The sequence below is a fragment of the Anser brachyrhynchus genome (assembly GCF_964034855.1).
Source record: "Anser brachyrhynchus genome assembly, chromosome: 4".
Classification (NCBI taxonomy): Eukaryota; Metazoa; Chordata; class Aves; order Anseriformes; family Anatidae; genus Anser; species Anser brachyrhynchus.
Genome location: NC_137698.1, coordinates 21756047 through 21779549, shown reverse-complemented (window position 1 = coordinate 21779549; position 23503 = coordinate 21756047). Strand labels below are relative to the sequence as shown.

The window sequence follows — 23503 nt, the reverse complement described above, 5'->3', positions numbered from 1 at the left end:
CTTGTTAACTGTTTACCTAAAATTATACTCCACCATTTGGAGAGCACCTTTAGAAAACCTTTCATACAGATGTGCTTGATGTGGTAGCACAAACTCTAGAAATAAAATTTTAAGAATGCTTTTTAGCATTTTATTGAAAGTACTGGTGCAGATATTAGACATACAGATTCTGTAAAATAGCAAGGTAAAAAGACAAGAATGACAGCTTGATCCTTCAAGTTTGTGACAATACAAAAGTTTGACACCTCGGTGGACTTGCTGGAAACTGTAATTAACTTCCAATTAATGTGGAAAGATGCCAAATGAACTGAGGCTGTGGTATAAAAGGACTGACAGTCTTCTGGGTAGCAGACAAATATAGATCAAAGCTCTAACTCAGCAAGGGGAGACATCAAGGAGACCATCTGAAGGTTAGACACACACGTAAGTCTTTTGCTAAGCCAGGGCTGGACCCGGACAGTGAGTGAGAGACATAGCAGACCTCATTACAAACCAGCCACAGCACAGATGATCTTGTGCCAGAGCCTCTCAGGGTTGCAGTTGTGCTATTTAGGCCCTTGTATTTATCACCTACGCGTTCAAAACCATGGACCTCATTAAACTACCCGAGTTGGAGAAAATGCCCCAATGCACATCAGTAATATCAAACGTGCCAGCTGCTGCAGTGCTTGTTGTAGCCCTGCTGTCAAGGTGATTGCTGCGTGTTAGCACACACTGCGCCACCTATGGGGATGTTGCACCTGAGGCTCCCCGTGACACTCTTGGGGCAACCATACTAGGCAGTGGCCCCTTTTGAGGGACAGCAGCTAGAAATGTCTTCTGCCTGGGTTTCACAAGGCTGGCAAAGCTCTGTAGATTGTCACATAGAAGTCCTGCTGCTGGGCCGCTGGGGCTGTGTGACTGTATGGAAGGGCCAGGGCAATGCAACTTTCCCAGCTGCTGCTTGCAGGGTGCCCGAGCACCATCTCGGGCATGGCAGAACCTCGTTTTTCTGCAAATGCAGAACAAAGCCAAAATGCATAGTCATAACAACAATAATAATAATCTCTGCAAATGGCAAACCAAAACACTTGTACCATGGCAGTATCAGACCATCTGCAGGGCAGCAAAGGCAGAAGCCTTCGTTCTGTAGGATACACAGGGTACCTTCAAAGACTCCCCCCAGTGCCTCTACACATTTGGGAGTTTTGCTTTTCTTTACTTGCCGCAGCTTCTCTGTTATGTGCAAGATGATTTTTGCTACTGGTATTTTTCCATCCCCTGTAAGGAGACAAGAATGCCTGTAGAATCCAAAGACAGAGAAACTATGCAGTGGCATGTGTCTTGATACAGTAGTTCTTATAAACCACATTTCTTTTGATAGGTTGATAAAGAGACTAACACTGAGGAACCAGTTAATGAGAATGCAACAGTCCGACCCAAGGACAGGGCCAGCTGGAGCTCCAGACAGCGTCCCTTTGTCAGGAACAGCATGATAGTGCGCTCACAAACCTTCTCTCCAGGCGAGCGGAACCAATACATCTGTAGGGTAAGAGGAAAAACACTTGGAATGAAGAGCTATTAACTAAAGAGTCATTTAACTTCTTGGGAATGATGCATTAATGACAGTGAGTCATGTACCAATTTTCCCTGCAAGAGGCAGAGCCTGTGCTTTCTCTCAGTTTGTTCTTTCTCTAACTGACCTGATGTGTAGTAGAACTGGCTTCAGCAAAGTTTTGTGCTCTTGCAAAACTCCTTTACTAGGGCAAAAATAGATCCTACTGAAGAGAAGTAACAAAATCCTGTCCTGTGCTGGTTGTCTGCAAAAAGTGTTTTGCTGCACATGAGCAGCTACGGCTCTCACACGGCAAAATAATTTGTTAAAACAAAATAGAGTTCACTGTAAATTGCCATTACATTAACATATTTTAATAATATAACCATTTAAATGTAACAGTGTGGAAAGAGCTCAGTCATCAGTTGTAAATATCACTTTGTATCGTAACTGGTTTTAAACCTGGGCAACCCAAATCCTGCTGTAATTACCTATTTGAAGGATGTGTGAGCACAGCCTAGGGGCTAAGTTTTAAACATGGCTATGACGACAAAGTTCTCCAGTCTCTATTGATGGTAGTATGGGAAGGAAAAAAAAAAAAGAATATTTAAATTATCAACCCTGTTGCTGCTAAGCTAACTGAGAAAATCATGTATTTGAAGATTTAAAGCATGGACTACCAGCTCTATAGATTGTCACTTACAGACACCCTAGAAAATGCAGGTTATTTTGATCTTCAGTTTCTACAGGCTACTCACACAAGTATGACTTCTTAAAATACTTGATGCTTTAATTCTTCTCCAGTTCAGTTAGAGGTGGTTGTGTTTATCATTTGGAAATGGTAATGTTGGTTGCCTCTCTACGATTCTCATTGACCTAAAAATCTATAGTCAGTATGTAAATATTTAAATAACTATTCATACATATGAATGAAAAGTAGTGGATAGCATTGTAACAATCTGTACATGATTTGGATAGATCATTGGCTGAATTCAGAACTTAGCCTTCATTTTAATTCCTGTATACTGGCAACTGTCTGTAGTGGCAAAAAAAAAAGGGGGGGGGGACCATTAACTTAGCGCCTGTGGAGGTCTTTTACAGGAAGTAACGCTAGGTGCTCTGATGGTTTAGTTAGTATAAACCCCTGAGGTTTCTGCATCCATAAAGTTCTGCACTTTTGTAGCTTAGAAACTTGCCACATACCTGCTGCCTGAAGCCAGAACCTGAAATAACAAGCTGTGACCAAAACACAGTCTCTGTCATCACGTACAGTATGTCCTGGAAGCAAAGTAACCAAGAAAAAAACCACGTTTGCACAAATCCATCTTTTGCAGCTTCAGAAATACTCGTGGTCCGTTGCCTGGGCTCAAGAGTGGGCACTGTAGCTGCATCCGACTCTGTGGATAGGGCTGAGCACTCGTGTCTCCGCGGTCCTAGTCCCCAGTGAACACCACCAGCATAGCCGGCCTTCCTTGCTCTGTGGTACCGTACTCGAAAGCACGTGAAGGGTGTGCTCTGGCTAGCTGCCAGCTGGTCTCTTTTCAGAAGAAGTAGCCCAGCTTAAGAAAGCACCTGTTCTCATATGATGTTACGGCAAACAAATAAAACTATTTTTGAGGCCTAAAGCACAGACCCAAAGTCTGTTGGCACCTTTGAAAAATCTTCCTTGAAAAGTGCTTAAAGTGGTGGTCAGTGATGACCACCACCTGTGCGTATCCAGGGGTGAGTTCCCAGCAGCATCTCCGTGGTGAAAAGACAGACTTCTCTCTAGAGAAGTGTATTCATATTGCAAAAGTATTTTATTTCTCACCCCCAACTCCCAGTCAGTCCTGTATAAACATGATTTAGGGCTCTGGCAAGTTGGTTATTGAAACGTTAGCGGAGTGATTCTTTTTATCTGTCCTTCTCTGAGGAGGTGAAAATAAATATTTAGATAGATGCTTCTGTTTTCTTTGAAGATTTACCACCACGCATGTTGATGCATCTAACAATCAGCCTGCATTGATGTATATGGGACTAATGCTATAACTAAGAAAAAAACTACTGTTGTTCTGTGGTGCATATTTGAGAAGGAAAAAGTACTTCTGAATGAAGCTGTACGCACACCTGTACTTGTTACAAATAGTAATACAAAAAAACAGGTGCATGTCTACAGAAATTTTCCTTCCCTGTGGTAAATTTGTTAAAGCCTGCCCCAGGTAAATGAAATCCATAATAAATGAACTCCATAGTATAGTCTGCAGTCATACAGAAGCCACCCAGTGATTTGGTGGTACTTAATAGCCAGTTATCTTCCTTGATTTCTGAATAGTCTACTTACTGTTCAGTAAGATCAATGATTGTCTTGGCATAGGAACAGAAATTTAGAGTAGACGCTCTAGTTCTCTTTTTTTGTATTTTATAGTAAGAATGACCTATCTGTATGATCAACACTGAGGTTTTCGGACTGGCTTTATCAATACAGATGTATCTGTATGTGAAGATGCTTTATATCTCTGTTCATTATGTACATTTTGACAGTTGAATCGAAGTGACAGTGACAGCTCAACACTAGCCAAAAAGTCTCTCTTTGTGAGAAACGCCACAGAAAGGAGGAGCCTAAGAGTTAAACGGGTGAGTGCTGCGTTACCTGGATGGTTTAAGGCTAAGAGTTTGGAGATGAGGAATAGCAAATAACTTAAGCCATATGCTTTATTTCAAGTATTTGAGGAAAAGTGATGCAAGTTACCAGATGTAGACTTAAGTTTCAGGTTGAGACCTCCCCACAATGGTCTTCATCCTTCACCATCCTCCACTGACAAAGCTTATGTTGCTCCAGTTGTGGCTGGAGCCAGCTGGTGCTCAGCATTGCAACATCTACTATTGGATTTTAACGTGTTACTGTCAAAGCAGTCTGAGTTAAAGAACCGTACTGTTACAAAGAGACCCAAGGCAGCTTAAGCTGCACAGATGTGAACATCAGCAGCATGCATCTCGAGCAAATTTTGATGGAAATTTCAAGGATTCAGACATGCTTTTAAAGTTGATTTACTCTTCTCCAAGAGTGTATGAGTAACAAAGTGACTGAAGGAGAAGAAAGTAAGATTATATTTATTTTACATAGAGTTCATTCTTATAAGTTGTGAGGTGTATTTTAATCTTGATTGTAACTAAAAATATGCTTCCCCAGAAGGGTTGTTACCAGGTAGCAGGATTACATTTGGCATAAGAAAGATGTATAAAATAGCCTAGGACAGCTTGTACTGCCCAATTTATTCATGTGAAAATGCACAGTGAAAGGATAGTAAATAAATGTGAAGTATACGAAAAAAGTGCCTGTTTACAGAGTTCATAACATTGTTTGCTTGGTCCTTGAAAAAGCAAATTTTGAGTATAAATAAATAATAAAATAAATAATAAATAAATTATATAGTTGAAATCTGTGGGGAAGTCTGTGTAGTTTTGGACTACTGGTATTGTGCTGTCCTGAGGATCAGACCAGGGTTTTTTGGTTTTAACCTGTCAATATATCATTCTACAACTGGTTGGTGAAACTTTTGCACTTATTTTTAATTACTGACCAAAGAATAATTGCAGAATAGATGGATGTTTGGATGTGGATCTTATCATAGCAACTTTCTGCTAACAGAAAACAGTTGAGCTTTTCTGAATGTATTCTGTCAAATTCTGCACTAGCCTTTCTGGATATTAATTTTTATTTTTCTCTTTCCCAAATGATTCAGCCTGTTTGCCAACCGATCATGCGAAGAGCTATGCAAGAGTGCCCTATCCGCACTTCCCTTGACTTGGAGCTGGACCTCCAGGCGTCACGCACACGACAGAATCGGCTGAATGATGAGCTTCAGGCCTTGCGGGATCTTAAACAGAAGCTCGAGGAAATGAAAGGTAGAGGAGAGACAGACCTTCCCCTGTGTGTGCTCGAGGATGAACGATTTCAGAAACTCCTGAAACAAGCTGAAAAACAGGTATGAGCAGCATACAGATTTTGTGTGATTGAACAGATATATGCCCTTACCTTTTCTACAAATGCGTTTACAGATTTTTTATAGAAGCTCAGAGTTGACTACTTATGCTATGTAATTCAGATGTGTAAACACTATTTCCTCTATTAGTCAATACTACAGCATTTACACCTAGAATTTGAAGTAGCATTTTTGTAGCGCCCCTACCTAAATGCTGTAGTAATTCAGAGTAGAAACTCTATTATTTGAGGTAATAGGTGTGGTTGGTGTAGTAAAATAGCAGAGGAGTCTACTTGAAAGTTCATTTAACGCTTGCATCCCAGCCATATGTCTACAGAGTTTCGTACGCTTTTTGTCCTCCAGCATTAGCTGATTTGCAGCCTTCACAGAACTGGTAGCCAAAAGACCATTTTAACAGGTAGAGAGAGGCAATGGCCATTACTTACAGTAGTGGGGGTGTACGGGAAGGGTGGTACTTCCACTGTGGCTTAGTTCCTTAGGCAGGACATACTTGTTCTAATTTTGGCAGATTAAAGCCAAATTCTGCTCTCCATGGGATTGTCTCTAAAAGAATACAAATATATATTCAGTCTCTAATTTAACAAATTAAGATGGGATGCCCTCATGTGGGAAAAGACAAGAAGAAGTATAGAAGGGATGAGAGGCAGCAGTGACAAGCTGGACCATGGGAAATTCTGACTCAATACATGAAAAAAGTAGGATGTTAAGCGTTTTTTGTTTTGTTTTAGGGGTGCGTTTGGTTGTGTTTTCTAAACTGTGAGGGCGATCATCCTCTTCTGGAGAGTGACTTTTGACACAGGCAGATATTGATAGGACAAGGGATAATGGCTTTAAACAAAACGAGGGGAGATTTAGATTAGGTACAAGGAAGAAATTCTTCTCAGAGGGTGGTGAGGTGCTGGAAGAAGTTGCCCAGGGAAGCTGTGGATGCCCCATCCCTGGAGGTGCTCAAGGCCAGGCTGGATGGGGCTTTGGGCAACCTGGTCTCATGGGAGGTGTCCCTGCACATGGCAGGGGGTTGGAACTTGGATGGCCTTTAAGGTCCCTTCCAACCCAAGCCACTCTATGATCATGCATTGAAATAAGGGCATAGAAAGGTTGTAAACAAACAAAGACAGAAACAAACAACAACAACAAAAAAACAACAACCTCTACTCTTTCCCCTGTTGGAGATATTGAAAACTTAACTGGACAATACCCTGAGCACACAGCTCTCACTTGCTCTGCTCTGAAGAGGCAGTTGGAGCAGGTGCCCCCTGGAGCCCCCTTCCTCTCTATGTCAGTCTGTAAACATCAGTTCTCGATGAGGGGGGAGGTTGGTGGTGACATTCAGGAGGGATTAGCATTCTTTAGCTGTTCATAGTTGATAGATGAGTGTTTTTGATGACACCAAGTTATTCAAAGTAGTAAAAATGGAAGCCAATTTTAACAAGCTGCAGAGGACCTCTTAATATGTAAGTAACAGTTTTAAAAAAAGTTAATGTCAGTAAATAGCCTTGTGTAGGGCAGGGAAGGGATAATCCTAATATTTACACATGCAAAGATGGGCTCTGAATTATCTGAATTAGGAATGAGATATCGCAGATACAAGAAACAAAAACTTCACAGTGCTCTGATGTCAAAAAGCAAATAAGACATTGGGAATTAGAAAGCTGGAACAAAACAAGTCATCATTCTTTAATGATATAAATACATGTTCTACCTGCAACTTAAACATTGTTCAGTATGGTTCCCCATCTCAAAGTAGATAATAAGACTACGGAGGGTGAACAGGTACGGTCAAAGGAAGGAAACATTCTGTGTTAGGAATCGCCAAGTACCTACAACTAAAGCAACAACTGTAAAATCACGAGTGATGTGGAGGCAAGCACTTATATATTCATCATCTTTTATAATATGAGAAATAGGGAACTGAAGGGGTAGCAAGTTAAACAAACATAGTTAAATAAACATGTTTGTTTAAAAGCTGTAACAATACTTTTGACCGAACATTGTGAATAGCGCAAGTTTACGTAGACTCAAAAAGCAGTTTGATAAGTTCATGGAAGAAAAATCCAGCAGACGTCATTAACCAGAGTGATATCACCTACTTCAAGAAGGCCTTGACCATCAGCTTAGAAAACAAAGCTTTTTCCCAGTATGTTCTCCCAAGTCTGTTCTTGACCAGTGCTGTCCTCTCTGTCTGTCTCTTTCCTTGGCTTCTGCTTTTGGCCATACTTAGCTAAGTTTTAAAATGGCTATAAAAACTAGCACAGTTCAGGCTCAGTGTTGAAAAGTATTTTGAAAGACCCTTGATTAAAATGGAGTAAGACATCACAACATTTAAATATCACACCTTGTATCCAAGTTTTATTATTATTATTTGAATTCATTGGATGTATTTGATCTTTGAAAAATTTAACCCAAAAGAATAGTGGTTTATATAAAAGAAATTTATCTACATTTGTTTAGAAGTTTATAGGTTGTATCTAATGCTCAATGCAGGATAATCATTTTAAATTGTTTGTTTAATTTAAAACAAAACCCACAAGCTTATTCCCATTAGAATAGAGAACTGTTTAATATTACAAATCCTTTGGATTTGTGCATTCATATTTCAGCCATCTCTTCCAAGGAGATAGGTGCCTGATATATTTCTGGAGTCAGTTATCAGCCCCGTGACACACGCTGCGATGAGGAATAAGGGCAGTAATATACATTCTTAAAATACATGCAGGCTGCAGCACAGCATTTAAGTCCCTCTTTCCAAGCTAAAAGTGAGATCAATGATCACAGCCACTCCACCTCTTTGAACAGTGCTTACCAAGTTTCTAGATATATTTCTGCCCTTAGTATCATTGAAACCTTCCCCTGCGGAAGGAAACAACCCTGAGAATGCTGTACTCTGCTGTCAGTGTTTCCTCTTGGGTTAGCAGAACACAGCAGTCCACAGAACATCATCATACATTATTTTTGAGATCCTGCAGGCATTATAATGGCACAGACTAATGCAGCAGCTAGAAGTGCCAGAACAACTGAGAGAGTCTCAAGAGGAAAAAGAAACTGCAGATGTAGGGGATATTGAAAATCAGTAGCTGCTTGCTAGCACGCAGTTACTCTGCTTGAAGCCCAATGCCCAGACTCCATTCCTTCCCTGCCCACCACACATTCCTAAGTATAGCAAGAATGTAAAGCCCACTAATAACTTCAGATCAAAAACAGTAGGTAATTCTGTGCAGCACAAACATTGTTTCTTGTTTAGGTCGCATTTCTGTGAGAAATCATCCAGGATTTCAAAGTTTGTCTTAAATCCTCATACAAGTAAGTTTTCAGATACCTAGCGTCCTTTGAAGTACCTCCTCTTCGCATGTGTCCAAAAAAGATTCCTGTGTATAGCCACAAATATCTTTTTTTTTTTCCCAATACACGTTCTATGTAAAAGTAACCTTTAATTGTGTCATTAATAACACAAGCATGTCCTTGTTGCCAGTGTTTTGGTGTTCAGCACAGTTAACAGTTTTTCTTTAGGCTCACTTTCAGTCTTCTATACAAAAAAATGAACGTGACAGGAGTTAACATTTCAGCTTTAATTTTGCTTGTCTTTCCTTATTCTTTGTTATCTCATGCTTAAGTTAAGCACGGGTACCGAGATTCCTCTCTGGCTGAGGTCAGATTTTTGGCGCTTAAGGAATGCACAGCCAAAGTATTCGTGTGCCTTTGTGTTTTAGATGGATGGAGGATTAACTGGCTATAAATCAGTCAAGAAACATGATATTAATACAGTCCCAGTCTTGTACATACCTTCTCATGTGCATGTTCTCATACTAGACTGAAATCAAAGTCTACCTGAGAGCATCCTGAAACTGTCAAGTTCTGAGTCCCAATCCATGTTCGAGGTAGCTGTGGCAAATGGCAGAGATTACTTCCCTTGGTTGTCTGCTCCTTCCTTCTGCTGGAGATCGCTGCTCTGCACTAGCAGGGAATGTCTCTTAGCTTCCTGCAGCCTGACACGCTAGTTCAAAATAAATTTGACACCTGTCTGACAGAGATCACAAGTGTGTAGACCTTTGGTCTCTCACTATGTGTTGTTGGCTCAGAGTAATATCATGCATATAAAAAATTAAAGGATTTTTCTGATAAAAATATAAGGAGTGCAATATCAGCAAGGTGAATGGACAGCAGTAAGAACGAAGTCATTGTATTTATGCTGTTAGCCTGAAATGCAGTAGTCACAAAAATCTTGCATATAATTAGGGAAAAGATAAGATTAGTAAATTTTGAAAAATTGTGTGTTTAGTGCATTGATGAGATAAATATTAGCTGGGGGATCTGATAAAAACATATGGCCAGTGACATACGTAAAATTAATTAATACACTACCAGCTGTAGATTGCAAACTTATGTTCACTAACTAATAGGGGAAACAATGTTTACAGGTTAATTTCACTTTAAAATCTTTGCTCTTTTGGAGTTGGGAACTGAAGTTAACAGCAGCACAAGCTTACTGGTGGGTAGGTATTTACTGAACTGCATTCATATCAAGAAAGGTCCTTGAAACCAGGCCAGATACCTTGGTACCAGGCTGGTGTTCTTGCCTTGGCTTTGATACTGCTACAATGCAAATGAAAGAATGAGTCTTTATCCACATGTAAAATCTGTGTTTTTTAAGCGGCTTACGTGAACCTTTCCACTAGGTCTATGATTTCACTACCATTAGGACTGAGAGAGCATTGATGGGTATCACCAGCTCTAGGGAGAAGCAAGTCAGGGAGGGCTGCTGAGATGGAAATCAGTGTCCATGGAGCAAAGACACCCCTTGGGAGTTCTCATCTTTCGCCTGTTGTTTATTCCAAAGCTTCTGTTCCCTTGAGCTTTTATTTGCGGTCTCTAGTAAGGGATTCATAGAATAAGGAAGGGGCTACCTCACAGAAAATGCTAAACACATCTGTTTTATACAAAATGCCTTTGTCTTGTATCTACCCTTCTACCAGTTTGTTTTTAATCCCTTAGTAACATCATAAAACAAGGACTTACAGTAGATTTCACTAGAAAATTTGGATGTAGTAAACTGAATACGTTTGTTAATGATAAGTGACTGTATTTCCCACTCATACTTGCTTGTGTGGTACGAGGAACTTGATTCCAATGCATTTAGCATCAGCTTAACCTCATTTTGGTTTATGCCCTCAGTGCCTATAAAGCGTTTTAATAGTAGAAGATGGTGATGTGAAAAATATATTGCAGAAGAAAACAATTATTTTACAGCTTTGTTCTTCCCACTAACCAGTTCAGTATATAGTAAGCATTTTTCAAAAACAGGTATATTCTTACATAAAATTACAGAACACCTCTAAGCTGAAGTGGATACTAAAGCTAGACTTTCAGCTGGGTGAAAGCAATTTGAAAGGATATGTCTTTAGTCTCACATTTCTTTCAGACTGGTGCATCTTAGCATTTTTAACAAAAAAATACAGCGTTATTGCAAGTATTAGAATTGACATGCATTTGAGTAACGGTAAATATGGTTTGTATATAAATAGAAACATAGTGTTGTGTCATGAATAAAAGTGTAAGAATTCATGAATATTAACTTTGCAAAGAAGGTTAGCAGAACTTGAATGTGTATTTTGAGAACTTTTTTTTTTTTTTAATAATTTCATCATTTAGTCATTTCAGATTAGGTATAGACAATTTTCGTAACAGCTGACATTAGGAAATAAAAATATTTTACCCAGAAAGAGAATTACTGTTTCTCAGTTCTAAAAAGACATTTGGATAGACAGCATTTGTTTATACAAATTTAAGAATTGTTTAACTGTCTAGGTATTGCCCTAAGAAATATCAAACTTAACAGCACTTAGTAACTACCTGTGATGGCACGTGTTTTTTTGTTTTTATTATATTTTTAGAAAATGCTCTGTTACCTTCCTGAGTGCTCATTGCTTAGACTTCGTAATGTCTTCTGTCTTGCAGGCCCTTTGTGTAGAGATATTGGTTGACAGAAGAATTTGTCATTTCTGTGAAATAAGCAGTTGCTCATTATTAGCAAAATATAGTTATTTTATAGTTATTTTACAGGCTGAACAGTCAAAAGAAGAGCAGAAACAAGGTTTAAGTGCTGAGAAACTGATGAGGAAAGCTTCTAAGGATGTATGCCGGTTACGGGAGCAAAGCCAGAAAGTGCCACTGCAGGTGCAGTCATTCAGGTATGGCCTATTATGCTTTTTCACATTTTTTTAGTGTAGTTAAGTAACGTATTTTTTTTTCTAAATATAACTAAACATGACCAGCAATAAAAGTCCACGCACCTTTGAATTGCAAGATACATCATCCCTTTCTAATGCAGCTAAAAGTTGGAGTTTCAGAGGACTGGGTAACTTGCTCACATGACAGAAGCTGAGCTGTGGTGGTGGTAAGAAAGTGGGGTGAGAGGAGCAGAATGGGTTCCTCAGCAAAGAAGCGTTACAGTTGCGCTATTTAACTTCAGTTTGAAGTTCAGAGCATCTTCAAAGAGTTTTCATTTTCTCAGCAACTCTTTTTGAAAAGGGGGGGGGCAGTGATGGTAATTTAACAGTCATCACAGAAACGCTGCTGCATAAGTTTACAGAAACTCGTGATAGTGCTTAAGACACTATCATTCCTCTGCAAGAAGGGTATAGTAAGCCTCCCTTCTCCTTTATCTCCTAATCACAACATAATTAGCCCAGGAATCCCATTTATATAGTTGATTTTGCTCTGGGCTACTATTTTTGAACAGAACTCAAGCTTACCAGTGAAAAAGATGGTTTAGTCTCTTGGACAAGTAGTTACTTCCTAAGGCTGAATTGTAGTCATCCTGCTAGTTGGACTTGGTACGATGATGTGTGGCCTCAGACTAATCACACAGAGGCATTTTGAAACTCTCAAGAAGAGTGTCTCTTCTGAGCTTTGATTTTTATGCCCCCAATATTTATCATCTGCTTTCTAGCCTTCTGGCAGACAAGCACGTATAAACTTGTTATGCTTCAGTAATCTCTCAGTTTGTAAGAGACAGAAATGGTAACAGCACAGGGGAAACAACTGGAGACTGGGATGACAATTCTGCTGCTTGCCCAAACCTAGTTCTTAAGTCTTCTTTCCCTTTTCCAAAGTCAGAATCAAATGTTTTGCCTTTTCTTCACTGCCTCCCCCCCCCGATATCATCATAGGAAATGCGGTGACTGTATCAATATTTTAGTCTTGTCATTGTAGTTATTACTGAAACATTGACTTTTTCTTGTTCAATATTGGAGCTGCTTTTTACATAAATCTGCCTAAGAAAGGAATTAAAAGAAGATATTCTGGCAAATGCACTTGTAAATAAATTCACTGTGTATTTTCCTCACTGTGTATTTTTCCAAGCCTGTATTTTAAAGAACTATGCTGTGACATTAGCAACTCTACAGTAGATGATATTAGAGTCATGCCATAAATGGTGAAATAACAACTTGGTTTTGTTTCTAATTTCAGGGAGAAGATAGCATATTTCACAAGAGCAAAGATCAGTATACCAGCCCTTCCAGCTGATGACGTATAATTATGCATTTTCATTGAAGCGTTTTCCCACTTGCTCATCTCTTTTTTAGATGAACTTTTTAGTTCTAGTGACCTGCTTTAAATATCTTCTATTTTACATTCACTATTGATATGTTTATTTGTAAAATACAGTGAATTGAATTGTTGTATGCCTGAAAAAGAAAAAAAAACAACAACCAGAAAACCAAAGTAGATTAATTTTGGTATACTGATGCTGATTTTGTACAGTTTGTATGTATTGCATGTGTGTTTTTATTTTGTAAAGATGGAACAAAGGAACAAAGGCAGTACTAAGCATGTATCCTGTTGAACCACACTGTGTTAAGAAATATTACGTTCAACAGAAGACTGTTTATCTTTTCACTATTTTCATGTGAGCAGACTGTGAAGATGGCTGTTTTGCCATGCAATATTTTTGTATAAGAGTGTGACTTTCATAGTTTGAAGTTAACTACAACTGTAAACTCCTTTCCAAAACATCAAGGCTGCCTCACAACAGCTGCTAATTAGATTCAATCACCCACATTGGAATTTTGTTTCTGAAAACAAATTTCTTCTGTTTTTGTTTTTAATACTTTATAGGAAGAAACAGAGTCCAGAGTTTAGTTTTGTGAATGTACAGTACTTTAACCTGCACTAAAAGGTTTCTTGCATCTGCGGGAGAGTGAGGAAAGACAAAGCAGACAAGTAACCCTAAAAACTTATTATGAGACTACCAAAAGGGCAGCTGCTTTCTGAACTGGAAGCTGAATAAAATTTGTAACACCAGCATTGACGTGAGAGTAGTTATAGCCACTGTACACTTAATGGGGGTTTCCTCTATACGAATCTTTTGTCTTAAAGGCTCTTATTGCTGACTAGGAGAATATAACAACGTTCACTAGGCTTACAAATACAAAGAGATTTTTATTAAAGTATTTGTACCAATAGAAAAATCTGTCAGACAGTAACTCAGTCTGTTGGTAAAGTAAACACTCTCCGATCTGAAAAGATCCTGACTAGAAGGCTTTGCATATTTCGGTACAAAACATTGTGAAAAATACACAATTGACCCTGTATGCAGTTGAGCGTGCACAGGTTTAATAAGTAGATATGAAGAAAACATTTCAAACTTGTTTTATATGAAGAAGCCTCCTAGGAAGAAACATCAACTTGTATTCATTCTGTTAGAAGTCCAGAACATCAGATGTTTACACAGCCCTGTCTGGGTAAAAGCAGTTGGGGTTTTACCTTGTTTGGACTGTACAAGTAGGCAGACATCGTAGACAGAATTAGTTCGTTTTCTACTTAGTGTGTTGCACTCAGATGTGTTTAATGCAGTGGCTGAAGTTTTCTTCCCCAAGCAACAAGCCGCATATGCATGGTCTTAATCTTTCAAAAAGGCTGTAATTGGTGAGAAAATGGAAGTGCCTATAACCACAATATGGCAGCTGTCTGAAGTTCAAAGTGACAATTCTGTCATGAGAGGTCTGTATAAGCCTCACCCAAGGGTTTTCTTATGCACAAACACATCAGTCCACTTCAATGTATAGCAAAACATGCTATTTTGGGCATTATGACTGGTTGAACATCCTTTATGAATGCCCCATTTGTTTTTTGTTTCTTGGGTTTGAGATAACATTCATATTTGAAAGGTCAATTTTAAAAAAAGTCTGGAATTATTTAATGTAGAGGTGAAATGAAGGTTGGCAGTTTCAACTTCTCAATATGATTATATAAAATGTTTGTAGAATAATGTTTAGAGGTATACTTTATGATTTTTCTTTTATTTATTTACAGTCTTATTTATGTTCTGTTTAATATAGTTCAGTTCTGGCCATAAAAATAAGGATGCTGTTGTGAAAAGTATTTAGAGCTGTCTAAATTCTTGCCAGCTTAGCTGTTTTTTCCTCACACGTTGAATAATTTTCAAAAAGTATTATCTGATTTGTAAGCATGGGGTAAGGCCAAAAAGTAAGTATTGATGGCTTTAGCTTGCAAAACTCATTTAAAAATGAGAGACTTAAAATATATTTGTGCTCCTCCCTTTCCACATTGATAAGGCTGAACATATTTATAGGCAGCTTTTAACAGTTCCGTTTGTTTTGTTTTTAACTAATTCAAATTATGCACACTCAAAACACTCAATAGAATAAGCTAAAATAATACATACAAATAACCCCCCATGAGTTTAAAATTATAAATATTACTCCAAGTAGAATTTACTCTGCACAGCAGGGTATAACAAGTGTAATTAGTTCTGTTTCCAGGTACCAATATCATGCAGTTACATATATCAAAATCTAAATATTACTGGTACAAGAATATTTAGCCAAATGAGCAAAGGTTAGCAGAAATTTTAATAGAACAAATCATCTTTTTAAAACTATTGCTATGTTTATACTGTATTAAATATCAAATGCTCAGGACTGAACTAAATATTTAATCAGGTTATATTCTGAATGTGTTTCTGTTCTAATTTTGTCTGTAAGAGTATGCAAATACATCACATAGATTAACTTGTCTCTGCACTTTCCATGTGTTTCAGTGATTGGAAAATACTTTTTTTTTTTTTTTAAACAAAGCTCTTTTCCAGACCAGTGTTTTATTTCTTTTATTGCTGTTCTGTGTGTTCATATGCTCTTTGCAGAAACAGATGGCTGCTACAGGTTTGTCAATGTAAAATCATTGCAATTTATAGAAAGTTCACATCAATCACTGACAAGTCTTAGGATAAGTTATAAAGAAAATTATTCATACACTTAAGTTAGTTCTTTACATTCATTAAATAAGAACTTCAGTAGTGATGAGCACAGTCAACTCTCCACCAGGCAGCATCTTACCATTATTCAAAACTGCTGGCTTACCAGAGATCGTGTGTGTGTGTGTGTGTGTGCTGGAATATATTTGATCACGTATGTGCACATACACACAGTCTGGATGGAGAATCTTGTACTTCATGACATTGAGAACATTTAGTTTACACTGGTATAAATGAATACAAATCCATGGAATTTCATTTAAGGTTATACCTTGTATTAGATTTCTGTATTGCGTGTTGAACTAGCACTACAAACTGTTTCAGGACTTGAGTATTTTTTGTAAGAAAGACATTCTTTAAAGCAGCCCCATTACATCAGTACAGCTTCTGCCATGCAAAATATGGTCAAGTCTCCATGCATACCTAGAGATCCAAGATTTTATACTCATTTATCATTTAAAAACACACACACAGAAAAACACACACAAACACTGCAATTGATCAGATTTTGGAGAAAAAACAATGGTGACTTGGATCTGCAGAGCTCATGCATTAGTGTAATTAAAGGAACTACACAGTAAGAAACAATCCCTGCCCTCAGTCTTGTAAACAATAACCTGTCCGTTCAGCAGCCTTTCCTTACTGTAATGCAGGAGTAAAATCTGAAAACCCAGCATCTACCCTTTTCAATGTCTTCTGTTGCCAGTTTCCACATACTAACAGGTGTCTTGCATATCTGCCATTGTATACTGTTCTGGTAATTGATGCTCAGATGACAAGAAGACTGTGGAGAGGAGTAGGGAGCCTCCTAGAATTACGAAAAATCCACCAAACCAGCCACTGAACAGTGCATCCCCTATTTCCCATCTGGGTACAATCTCCGGGATCTCTTCATCCCAAAATTCCTGGATTATATTATGGGCAACCCAAGAAACAGGGACTAGGACCAGAACTCCAGATACCCACAGGAGTATTCCTCCAAGAAGTAATAGCTGTTTCTTTAGCTTCTGCTCTGTGTTCTCCATCATTAGGCAGTCCAAACCAAGACTAGAGATCACAAGGCTCAGAAAGCCTAGTCCATTTGATGAAGATACTAAAATCCTGGAAATCCTGAATTCTAGAGGCAAAGCTAGGAAAGAATCAAAGTCTTTACACTGTGTTCCTCCTACATCTTGGACTATACACGTTTGCCAGAGTCCCATAGTCCAAAGCTCCAGTTCGTTTAAGTCTAAGTTGAGATTTTTCCAGTCTGGTAAATAGTTACAGGTACCGGTTAAAATCCATCCTAGTGTAGACAACAGCAATCCAACTAACTGTAGCCTGTGTCTGTGGACCAAGTTCATTTTTAGCAGTTGTAGCAGTACCGAACTGCTTGCTTTTGCAGACAATATATACTGAACGTTGGCAAAAGTTAAAACAATGCTTTGTAAAGCATGAAATACTCCTCCCCCTCCAGCCTATGTGCAGTGTTTGGGGGATTGGGAAGTAGTGTGGTAAACCAGTAATTGAAGGGTGTGACCACAGCCAGGCTCATCTTTCATTAGTTTGCATTTGTAAGTTATTTAATTTTTTTAATTATATACTTTGCTGTGCATCGATCTGCTAGAGCATTACAGCAGTTCTGCTAACTTTGGCATTTCATAGTTTGTTTTTAAATTAAACTAAGAACCACAAATACAAGGTATTTTAATACCACATTGGTATATTCCTACTTAAGTGAGGCTGTCTGCTTTGAGGCCGGTTAAGTATCATTTGCTTAAAGTTGACGGGTACATGTTGAGAGCAACATGTTGCTGTAGGTGAATAGATACCAAGAAGCCTTTGACAGAGCACATAAAACCTCACTATCTTCTGACACAGGTAGGTATTTTGAAAGCTGTGTATCTCAGCTTCTTTTTGGTGCATCAGGTATGCGGATCTTAGAATAACTTGTATGGGCAATTTTATGTGCTAGATTGGGTAAACAACTTCTTGGGTATGAAGTACCCACACCGTAACACCCCATCCACAAAAAGACATCCGCAACTCTTGGTAGCATGTCAGAAATCTACAGTTTTCTTAGCACAGCGATTTGCTAGTACACTGAAAAACAATTTGAGGCAATGAATTTACGTAGACTGTTCAGGATGAGAAAAAAACACTCGAGCTCATATGTCACTGCATTAGGCAAGTGGAAAATTGCGACAGGGAATCAAGCTTTGCGGCTCAGTTAATTGGGTTCGTATGAAAAGGAAGCGTACGTATTTTGGTTAAAAGCCAAGACGTAATAGAACATGCATATTCATCTTGAGGATTTTACAGTGCAGTTGAGAAAATAAAGGCACCTTTTCTACACAGTCTATGAAAAACTTCAGCATTCTCCTGTAAAACAACATTTTAAATAGTTCTACAGGTGAGAAAATACACCACTTTCAAATACCAGTTATGAAGAAAACATAAAAGTTTAGGAATCAGCTAAGTAACAAAGAGTCCTTTGAATTACTACGGAACAAGCTTCTGGCTTGCACTGGAGTTTGGAAAAGATAGGGCAGTCTTTCTGTACTACTTGAAACCCCTGGTTTTAAGGCCTGGTTTCAGTTTCCAAGTGTTGACACTGATCTTGCTGTTCTGCTACTGCGTAATGGGCTGAAGATGGATGGACTTCAGTTGAACAGATTGTGCAATTAAGTAGGAATCCTCCTAATATAAGGCAAAATCCAGCAAGCCAGCCAACAAATAACGCTTCCCCCAAATCCCACCTGGGAACAATATCTGGTATGTTCTCATCCCAAAATTCCTGGACTGTGGAGTGGGCAACCCAAGAAACTGGGACAATAGCTGTAATCCCCGATATCCAGAAGAGCATTCCTCCAAACTGCAACAGCCGTTTCTTCTGATCCTGTTGTCTTTCACCAATTTTCAAACAGTCCAACCCAAATCCCGAGAGCAAGAGGCCCAAAAGCCCCAATCCATTGGAGAAAAACATCAAAATCCTAGAAATCCTGAGTTCTGGAGGCAAAGCTAAGAAAGAATCAAAGTCCTTGCATTGCATTCCCCCTTCTTCCTGGACAACACAAGCTTGCCAGAGTCCCATGGTCCAGATCTCCAGTTCATTCAGTTCCAAGTTAAGATTTTTCCACTGGGGTAGGTAGGTAGTGAGGCAGGACAGGACCCATCCCAACAGAGATAACAACATGCCACCTAACTGCATCACTGGCCGATAGACCAAGGCCATTGTAAGAGCGCAGTCCTTGAGGCTCGAGGAGGAAGGTCTCCCCAGCCGCTCTGTAACAACTGCTACCTTGAGCCGTGGTGGACGCTATGATGATTTTAGTTCTCTGCTGCCCCGAATATAAGCCTTTGCTGTTAACCCCTTGTGAGCTCTCAAGCACTGTTTTGTTCTTCACGAATATAATGTTTCACATAAAGGACGAAGAACTTCGCTAAACCATGAGTTAGGCTTTCTGATAAGGATTTGATCTGTTACCTTCCAATTTGCTTGGTAAAATTATATCCCAATGGCTGATAATTACAAGCCTGAGGATGAACAAAGAAGGCTCTATGACCCCTCACCCTAAAACACAACGGAAATCTTTGTGCTTCAATACGGATTAATTAGATTATAAGTGGTGATAAAAAGTCAGCTCTGTGTGCAACAGGACTTCATTGTAATGGCTAAATTTGAGATTTCAGGGATGTAAATCAAGGCCTTGTAAAGAAAGGTAGACTGTTTGCCTATAATCTTTATTCTTAGACTTCCTCAACATACATAACGGCTTATCTTCCACTGCCCTGTTTTATGTCCCCAGCACTGTAAAAGACGCTTTGTAAAAGATCCTTACGTTTCACATTTTCTACATTCACTTCTTTTAAAATGGGCTTTGTTTTGACCGACTCTTAAGGGGAAAAGGAGACGGGTATGGTCAAAGTACCGTAGAGAATGAAATCCTAGACATCCCACCACCATAATGAACTTAGGCAGCTCATCAGACGGGGTAAGCTGTACCTGCCCCAGGACCTCAGCAACACCACGGTAGCAGCTTACACCAGCCCAGTGTCCCCTTTCCTACAGCCCATGTCCCAGATGGCACAGAGCATCTGCTAGTGTCTAACAGCTTTTGGCACTCCGAGCCCTGAGGGCCGGGGGATGTCTAGTACCTTTCTGATCAAAGCAAAATGCCACTATGACATTACCCCGTTAGGAACCCCTGCTTTTTCCTGCTGTCATGTTAGCTGTATTGGTGCTTGTCTGCCGGGTCAGCAGGGAGAACGCTTGTCTGTTATTGCCCCCCACAGGCAACAGCACACCCTGTATGGGAGAAAGCTGAGCAGAGCAAACATGCACGCATGTACAACCCTGAGGTTCTCTCCAGCCTTCCTTGGCTTCATTTGCTGGATGTGATACAGCACCAAGTCTGACAAATCCGTGTATTTTCATTTGCAGTTGTTCAAAATGGGTTATTGGGTGATGGAAGAGCATGGCACTGCTTCTGAAAGTCTCCAGAACTTTCTAACCCTCGTGTTTTTACTGCCACAAGTTGTGAAGAGCCAAGACAAAGAAAGATGATCTGTTTCCCCTATGCTTGAGTGCCAACTCAGGCAAACAACCTACACCTGGTCAAAAAATTACCACGTACAAGAGCAGGATATCACCAAGGATATTACAGACAACACTGGGAACAAATTGATGCAAGCAAGGCTCTAACTTTGGCCACCCACTAGGCATAAGAAATAAAAATTCATTCAGACTCCAGATTGCACTTTCAGATTTGGCAGTGTTGTTTCTCTCCCCTTTCTGTTTTCAGAGCAAGGAAACTAGTTCTGGAAATCATCGTGACATTCAATGAGAAACTCCATAATGTCCTTTGAATAATTTTTCAGATAAACAGCTACGCTTCAGGAGTGCTTCTGCTCATTCAGGGGCTACATGCTTATTTGACTTTTAAATCATGGTCACTGCCAGACTATTACCAGCAGCCAGTTGCACTTCCCTTGTCTATGCACCTTTAACATTTCCTTCCCGGCTGCTAATTCCAACAGTCGATGCAGTGTGAAAGCACAAGATCAGGCACGTGAAGGCCATTCATTCTGCTAACGCCGACCATAGCAGCAGCAGTATGCCAGCCTTCAAATTGTAGCAGTCAGAAGCCCTGAGACTGCAGCATCAGTAAGAGCTGCCAATTCCGTTCTGCAGCTTACTGTTAACCGCACAGTAACTTGGGGCAAGCAAAAGCTTCCTTATACTATCCTGTGCGAGATTATAAAAGGATCTCTGTTTTTCCAGTGGAAGAAAAAACAGCTAAGATTTGCCTTGTTGCTATGCTAGTAACAAGGTCTGAAATGCCTTCACTTGGAACTTACCAATCTTACGAAAACCTCAGCAAGCCCATGAAGACACAAAAGGGCTTCTAGCTGAACCTAGATTAGGTGAATTCTCAGGTTGGTAACTGTCTTAGTCCTATCTCCCTTGTGATTCTTCCACACTTTTCCTCCCCACCATTACTTCTTTCTTTTTCTTGCATCTAAAAATGTCTCATTCTTGGAAAAAATTTATTTTGGTCAACTTGTGCCTACACAGAAGGAGCTACTGCTGACCCTAGGGGTTAGAATCGGGCGACACACAGCAGCCACAAGACACGCAGCACGTGGGGCTGTGCCCCAGCTGTGCTCAGAATGACATAAACCAGATGCTGACAGCCGCGTGGCCCAAAGCACCGCGGGCTGCACCAGCCCTTTCATCTCAAGGGGTTTTGGTGGAGATGGCCACTGCCCCCCGAGCCAGCCAGGCAGGGTCGCCGCCCCTGGGGGATCCCCGCAGCTGAGGCCACGGGGCCGCACACTGGTGAGCTGCTCCAGGACAAGCCCCTTCTGCTTCCCCTGCCAGCCCCTGCAGCAAGGACGGTGTTTGTCTAATGCAAGGCTGCCAGGAAGGAACGTGGTATAGCTGTCAGCGAACAGCATGCTGTCAGGTACAAAGGGAGAGGATGCATTTAGAGGGGCTTCTGATTGCTTGGTCTTGGAGCACCTTTTTCTCTAGGCTTTAAATAAAGCCCAATTGTATGCAGCGTTCAGGGGTACCATCCTACAACATCTTAAGCAGCTGAAATAATCTCAGTGTGAAGAACTGAGGCAGCAGGCTCACCGTAGCATCACACCCTCCCAAAGCCCGGCACTCGCCACAGACGCCCACATCGGTACATTTCACATGTGCTGCGGTTGCCATTTGACTGTTTCAGCAGCCAGTTCCGTGAGACATGAAGCTTTCGTAGCTCCCATTACAGTTGATGCCCATGAACATAAAGCACAGGGCACAACTGGGTTCCTACAATTTCCGTAACGCTGTTTTAAGTGCTATAAATCACATCATTCATTCTCATCACCTCCAAGCATCGTTTGCAAAGTAGACTAGACTAGATTTTGGCTAGATTAAAGCAGAATGAGGATGATCAGCATGTATATCATTTTGTGCAGGTGAGCGCATTACACTTTTTTCTCCCCACAAACCATTTCAGGCTGAAGACGAGGATTCTGAATCATATTGCAAATAGGTATTTCCTTTAAAAGCTTTAGCGCTACCTTAGCTCTTCTGGGAACCTCACAGCCAGAGAGTACACTTGTACACTAGGTACACTGATACTTTACCCCCTGCAAAGAGCATTGGGGAATTGTTGTCTGTACACAGCTCTGCAGCCCACACAGTTAACTAAAGTTTTCCGTTCAGCATAAGCAGAAAGAAATATCAGGTGCAGCACTTTGGGAGCAGATTAGAAATTGAATCCCACAAAAGCAGTCAGTGCATTGTAAAAGACTGACTCTTTCCTACATTTTCAGTTCTTACGTAAGACATAAGCATGTTCACATTGAGGGTTTGTTTATTCTCCTCCAGCAGTCCCAAAGTGTGCTCATCTATGAAGTGAAAGCATCTCCAGTAGCATTCCCCAGACACTGCCATAATTTTTTCTAATTCTGAAGACTGAACTGAAAATAGGGAACTGAGTTCCCTAAATATTTTCCATGGCTCATTTAAATATCTAGTATTTTCATGAATCATTTATGGGTGTCTCTTATCTTTGGATTTCCATCTTATAAATGCATATGCAAAAGATGGAAATAAGAGCCAGTGTGTAGATTTTTTTCTATAGCTAAATCTTATATAAGCCAGCGAAAGACAGCTACTGTCAGAAGCTGGCATGGTAGTGCCTTCAGCATCTTGTTACAAGTGAGTTAGTTCATTCAGCTTGGCAGTCTTTTGCCTCCCACCTTACTGCTTGAACTGCAAGTTTTGGGAGTTAGCATTTCCTTACCCAGCTAAGATCGCACTTTGTGATGCTGGAGCATCTTTTGGTTTTGGTGCCCTTCAGGGAAGCAAACAAACATCAAGCAAAGAACACAGCCCATGCTGCCAGCCAGACTGACTTACTCCAGTCCGCATTTAAGTGAACTTTGACATTAGGGCCAAAAATAATTATTTGTATTGGAGGATCTTAAAATTACAGGGGGCTTCGCAGAGCACCACAGTAGAAAAAGAGACTGACTTCTCCCTGAAAAATTAACTATGTGCTTTCAAACACTGACAGTCATCAACTTTGCAAGAGTGATAGCAGGTATATTATAGCCTTCTAATGAAGTGAAGCAGACTGATCTGAATTTTATTTATTACTCAAGTTGTTACTATTCTTCTTTTAATTTCCTCCTTGTCTCCCCCACTGAAATTAACACTACCAAGTTAGATAC

The 23503-nt window shown here is 39.9% G+C and overlaps 3 protein-coding genes across 18 annotated transcripts in view; 1 reads left to right on the top strand and 2 right to left on the bottom strand.

Moving 5' to 3' along the window:
* Positions 1 to 15626, top strand: part of WWC2 (WW and C2 domain containing 2) — a 99368-nt gene extending 83742 nt beyond the window's left edge. For 5 of the 9 annotated variants that reach the window (XM_080589637.1, XM_080589634.1, XM_080589636.1 and 2 more), the window contains 5 exons: positions 1364 to 1528; positions 4055 to 4147; positions 5257 to 5499; positions 11575 to 11702; positions 12985 to 15626. In XM_080589637.1, coding sequence (XP_080445763.1) covers positions 1364 to 1528; positions 4055 to 4147; positions 5257 to 5499; positions 11575 to 11702; positions 12985 to 13051 — 696 coding nt within the window. In that variant the 3' untranslated portion in view covers positions 13052 to 15626. Of the gene's footprint in view, positions 1 to 1363; positions 1529 to 4054; positions 4148 to 5256; positions 5500 to 11563; positions 11703 to 12984 lie in introns of all 9 variants that reach the window. The other 4 variants (XR_013950334.1, XR_013950335.1, XR_013950336.1 and 1 more) reach the window with 1 other exon arrangement.
* Positions 5510 to 23503, bottom strand: part of LOC308194159 (claudin-22-like) — a 57328-nt gene continuing 39334 nt past the window's right edge. For 3 of the 8 annotated variants that reach the window (XR_013950339.1, XR_013950341.1, XR_013950343.1), the window contains one exon: positions 5510 to 11513. Coding sequence is in view for 1 of the 8 variants with exons in the window: in XM_080589652.1 (XP_080445778.1) it covers positions 18351 to 19004 (654 nt within the window). In the remaining 7 variants the exon portion in view is untranslated. Of the gene's footprint in view, positions 11514 to 12266; positions 12979 to 18343; positions 19307 to 23503 lie in introns of those variants that run through there. The other 5 variants (XR_013950340.1, XR_013950344.1, XR_013950346.1 and 2 more) reach the window with 5 other exon arrangements.
* LOC308194160 (putative claudin-24) lies at positions 15760 to 17139 on the bottom strand. The gene has a single exon (XM_080589653.1). The coding sequence runs from the start codon at positions 17131 to 17133 to the stop codon at positions 16507 to 16509; it is 627 nt and encodes a 208-aa protein (XP_080445779.1). The 5' UTR covers positions 17134 to 17139; the 3' UTR covers positions 15760 to 16506.

Coding starts and splice junctions, on each gene's coding strand:
- LOC308194160 (XM_080589653.1), bottom strand. CDS start 17,133: ATGAACTTGGTCCACAGACACAGGCTACAGTTAGTTGGATTGCTGTTG.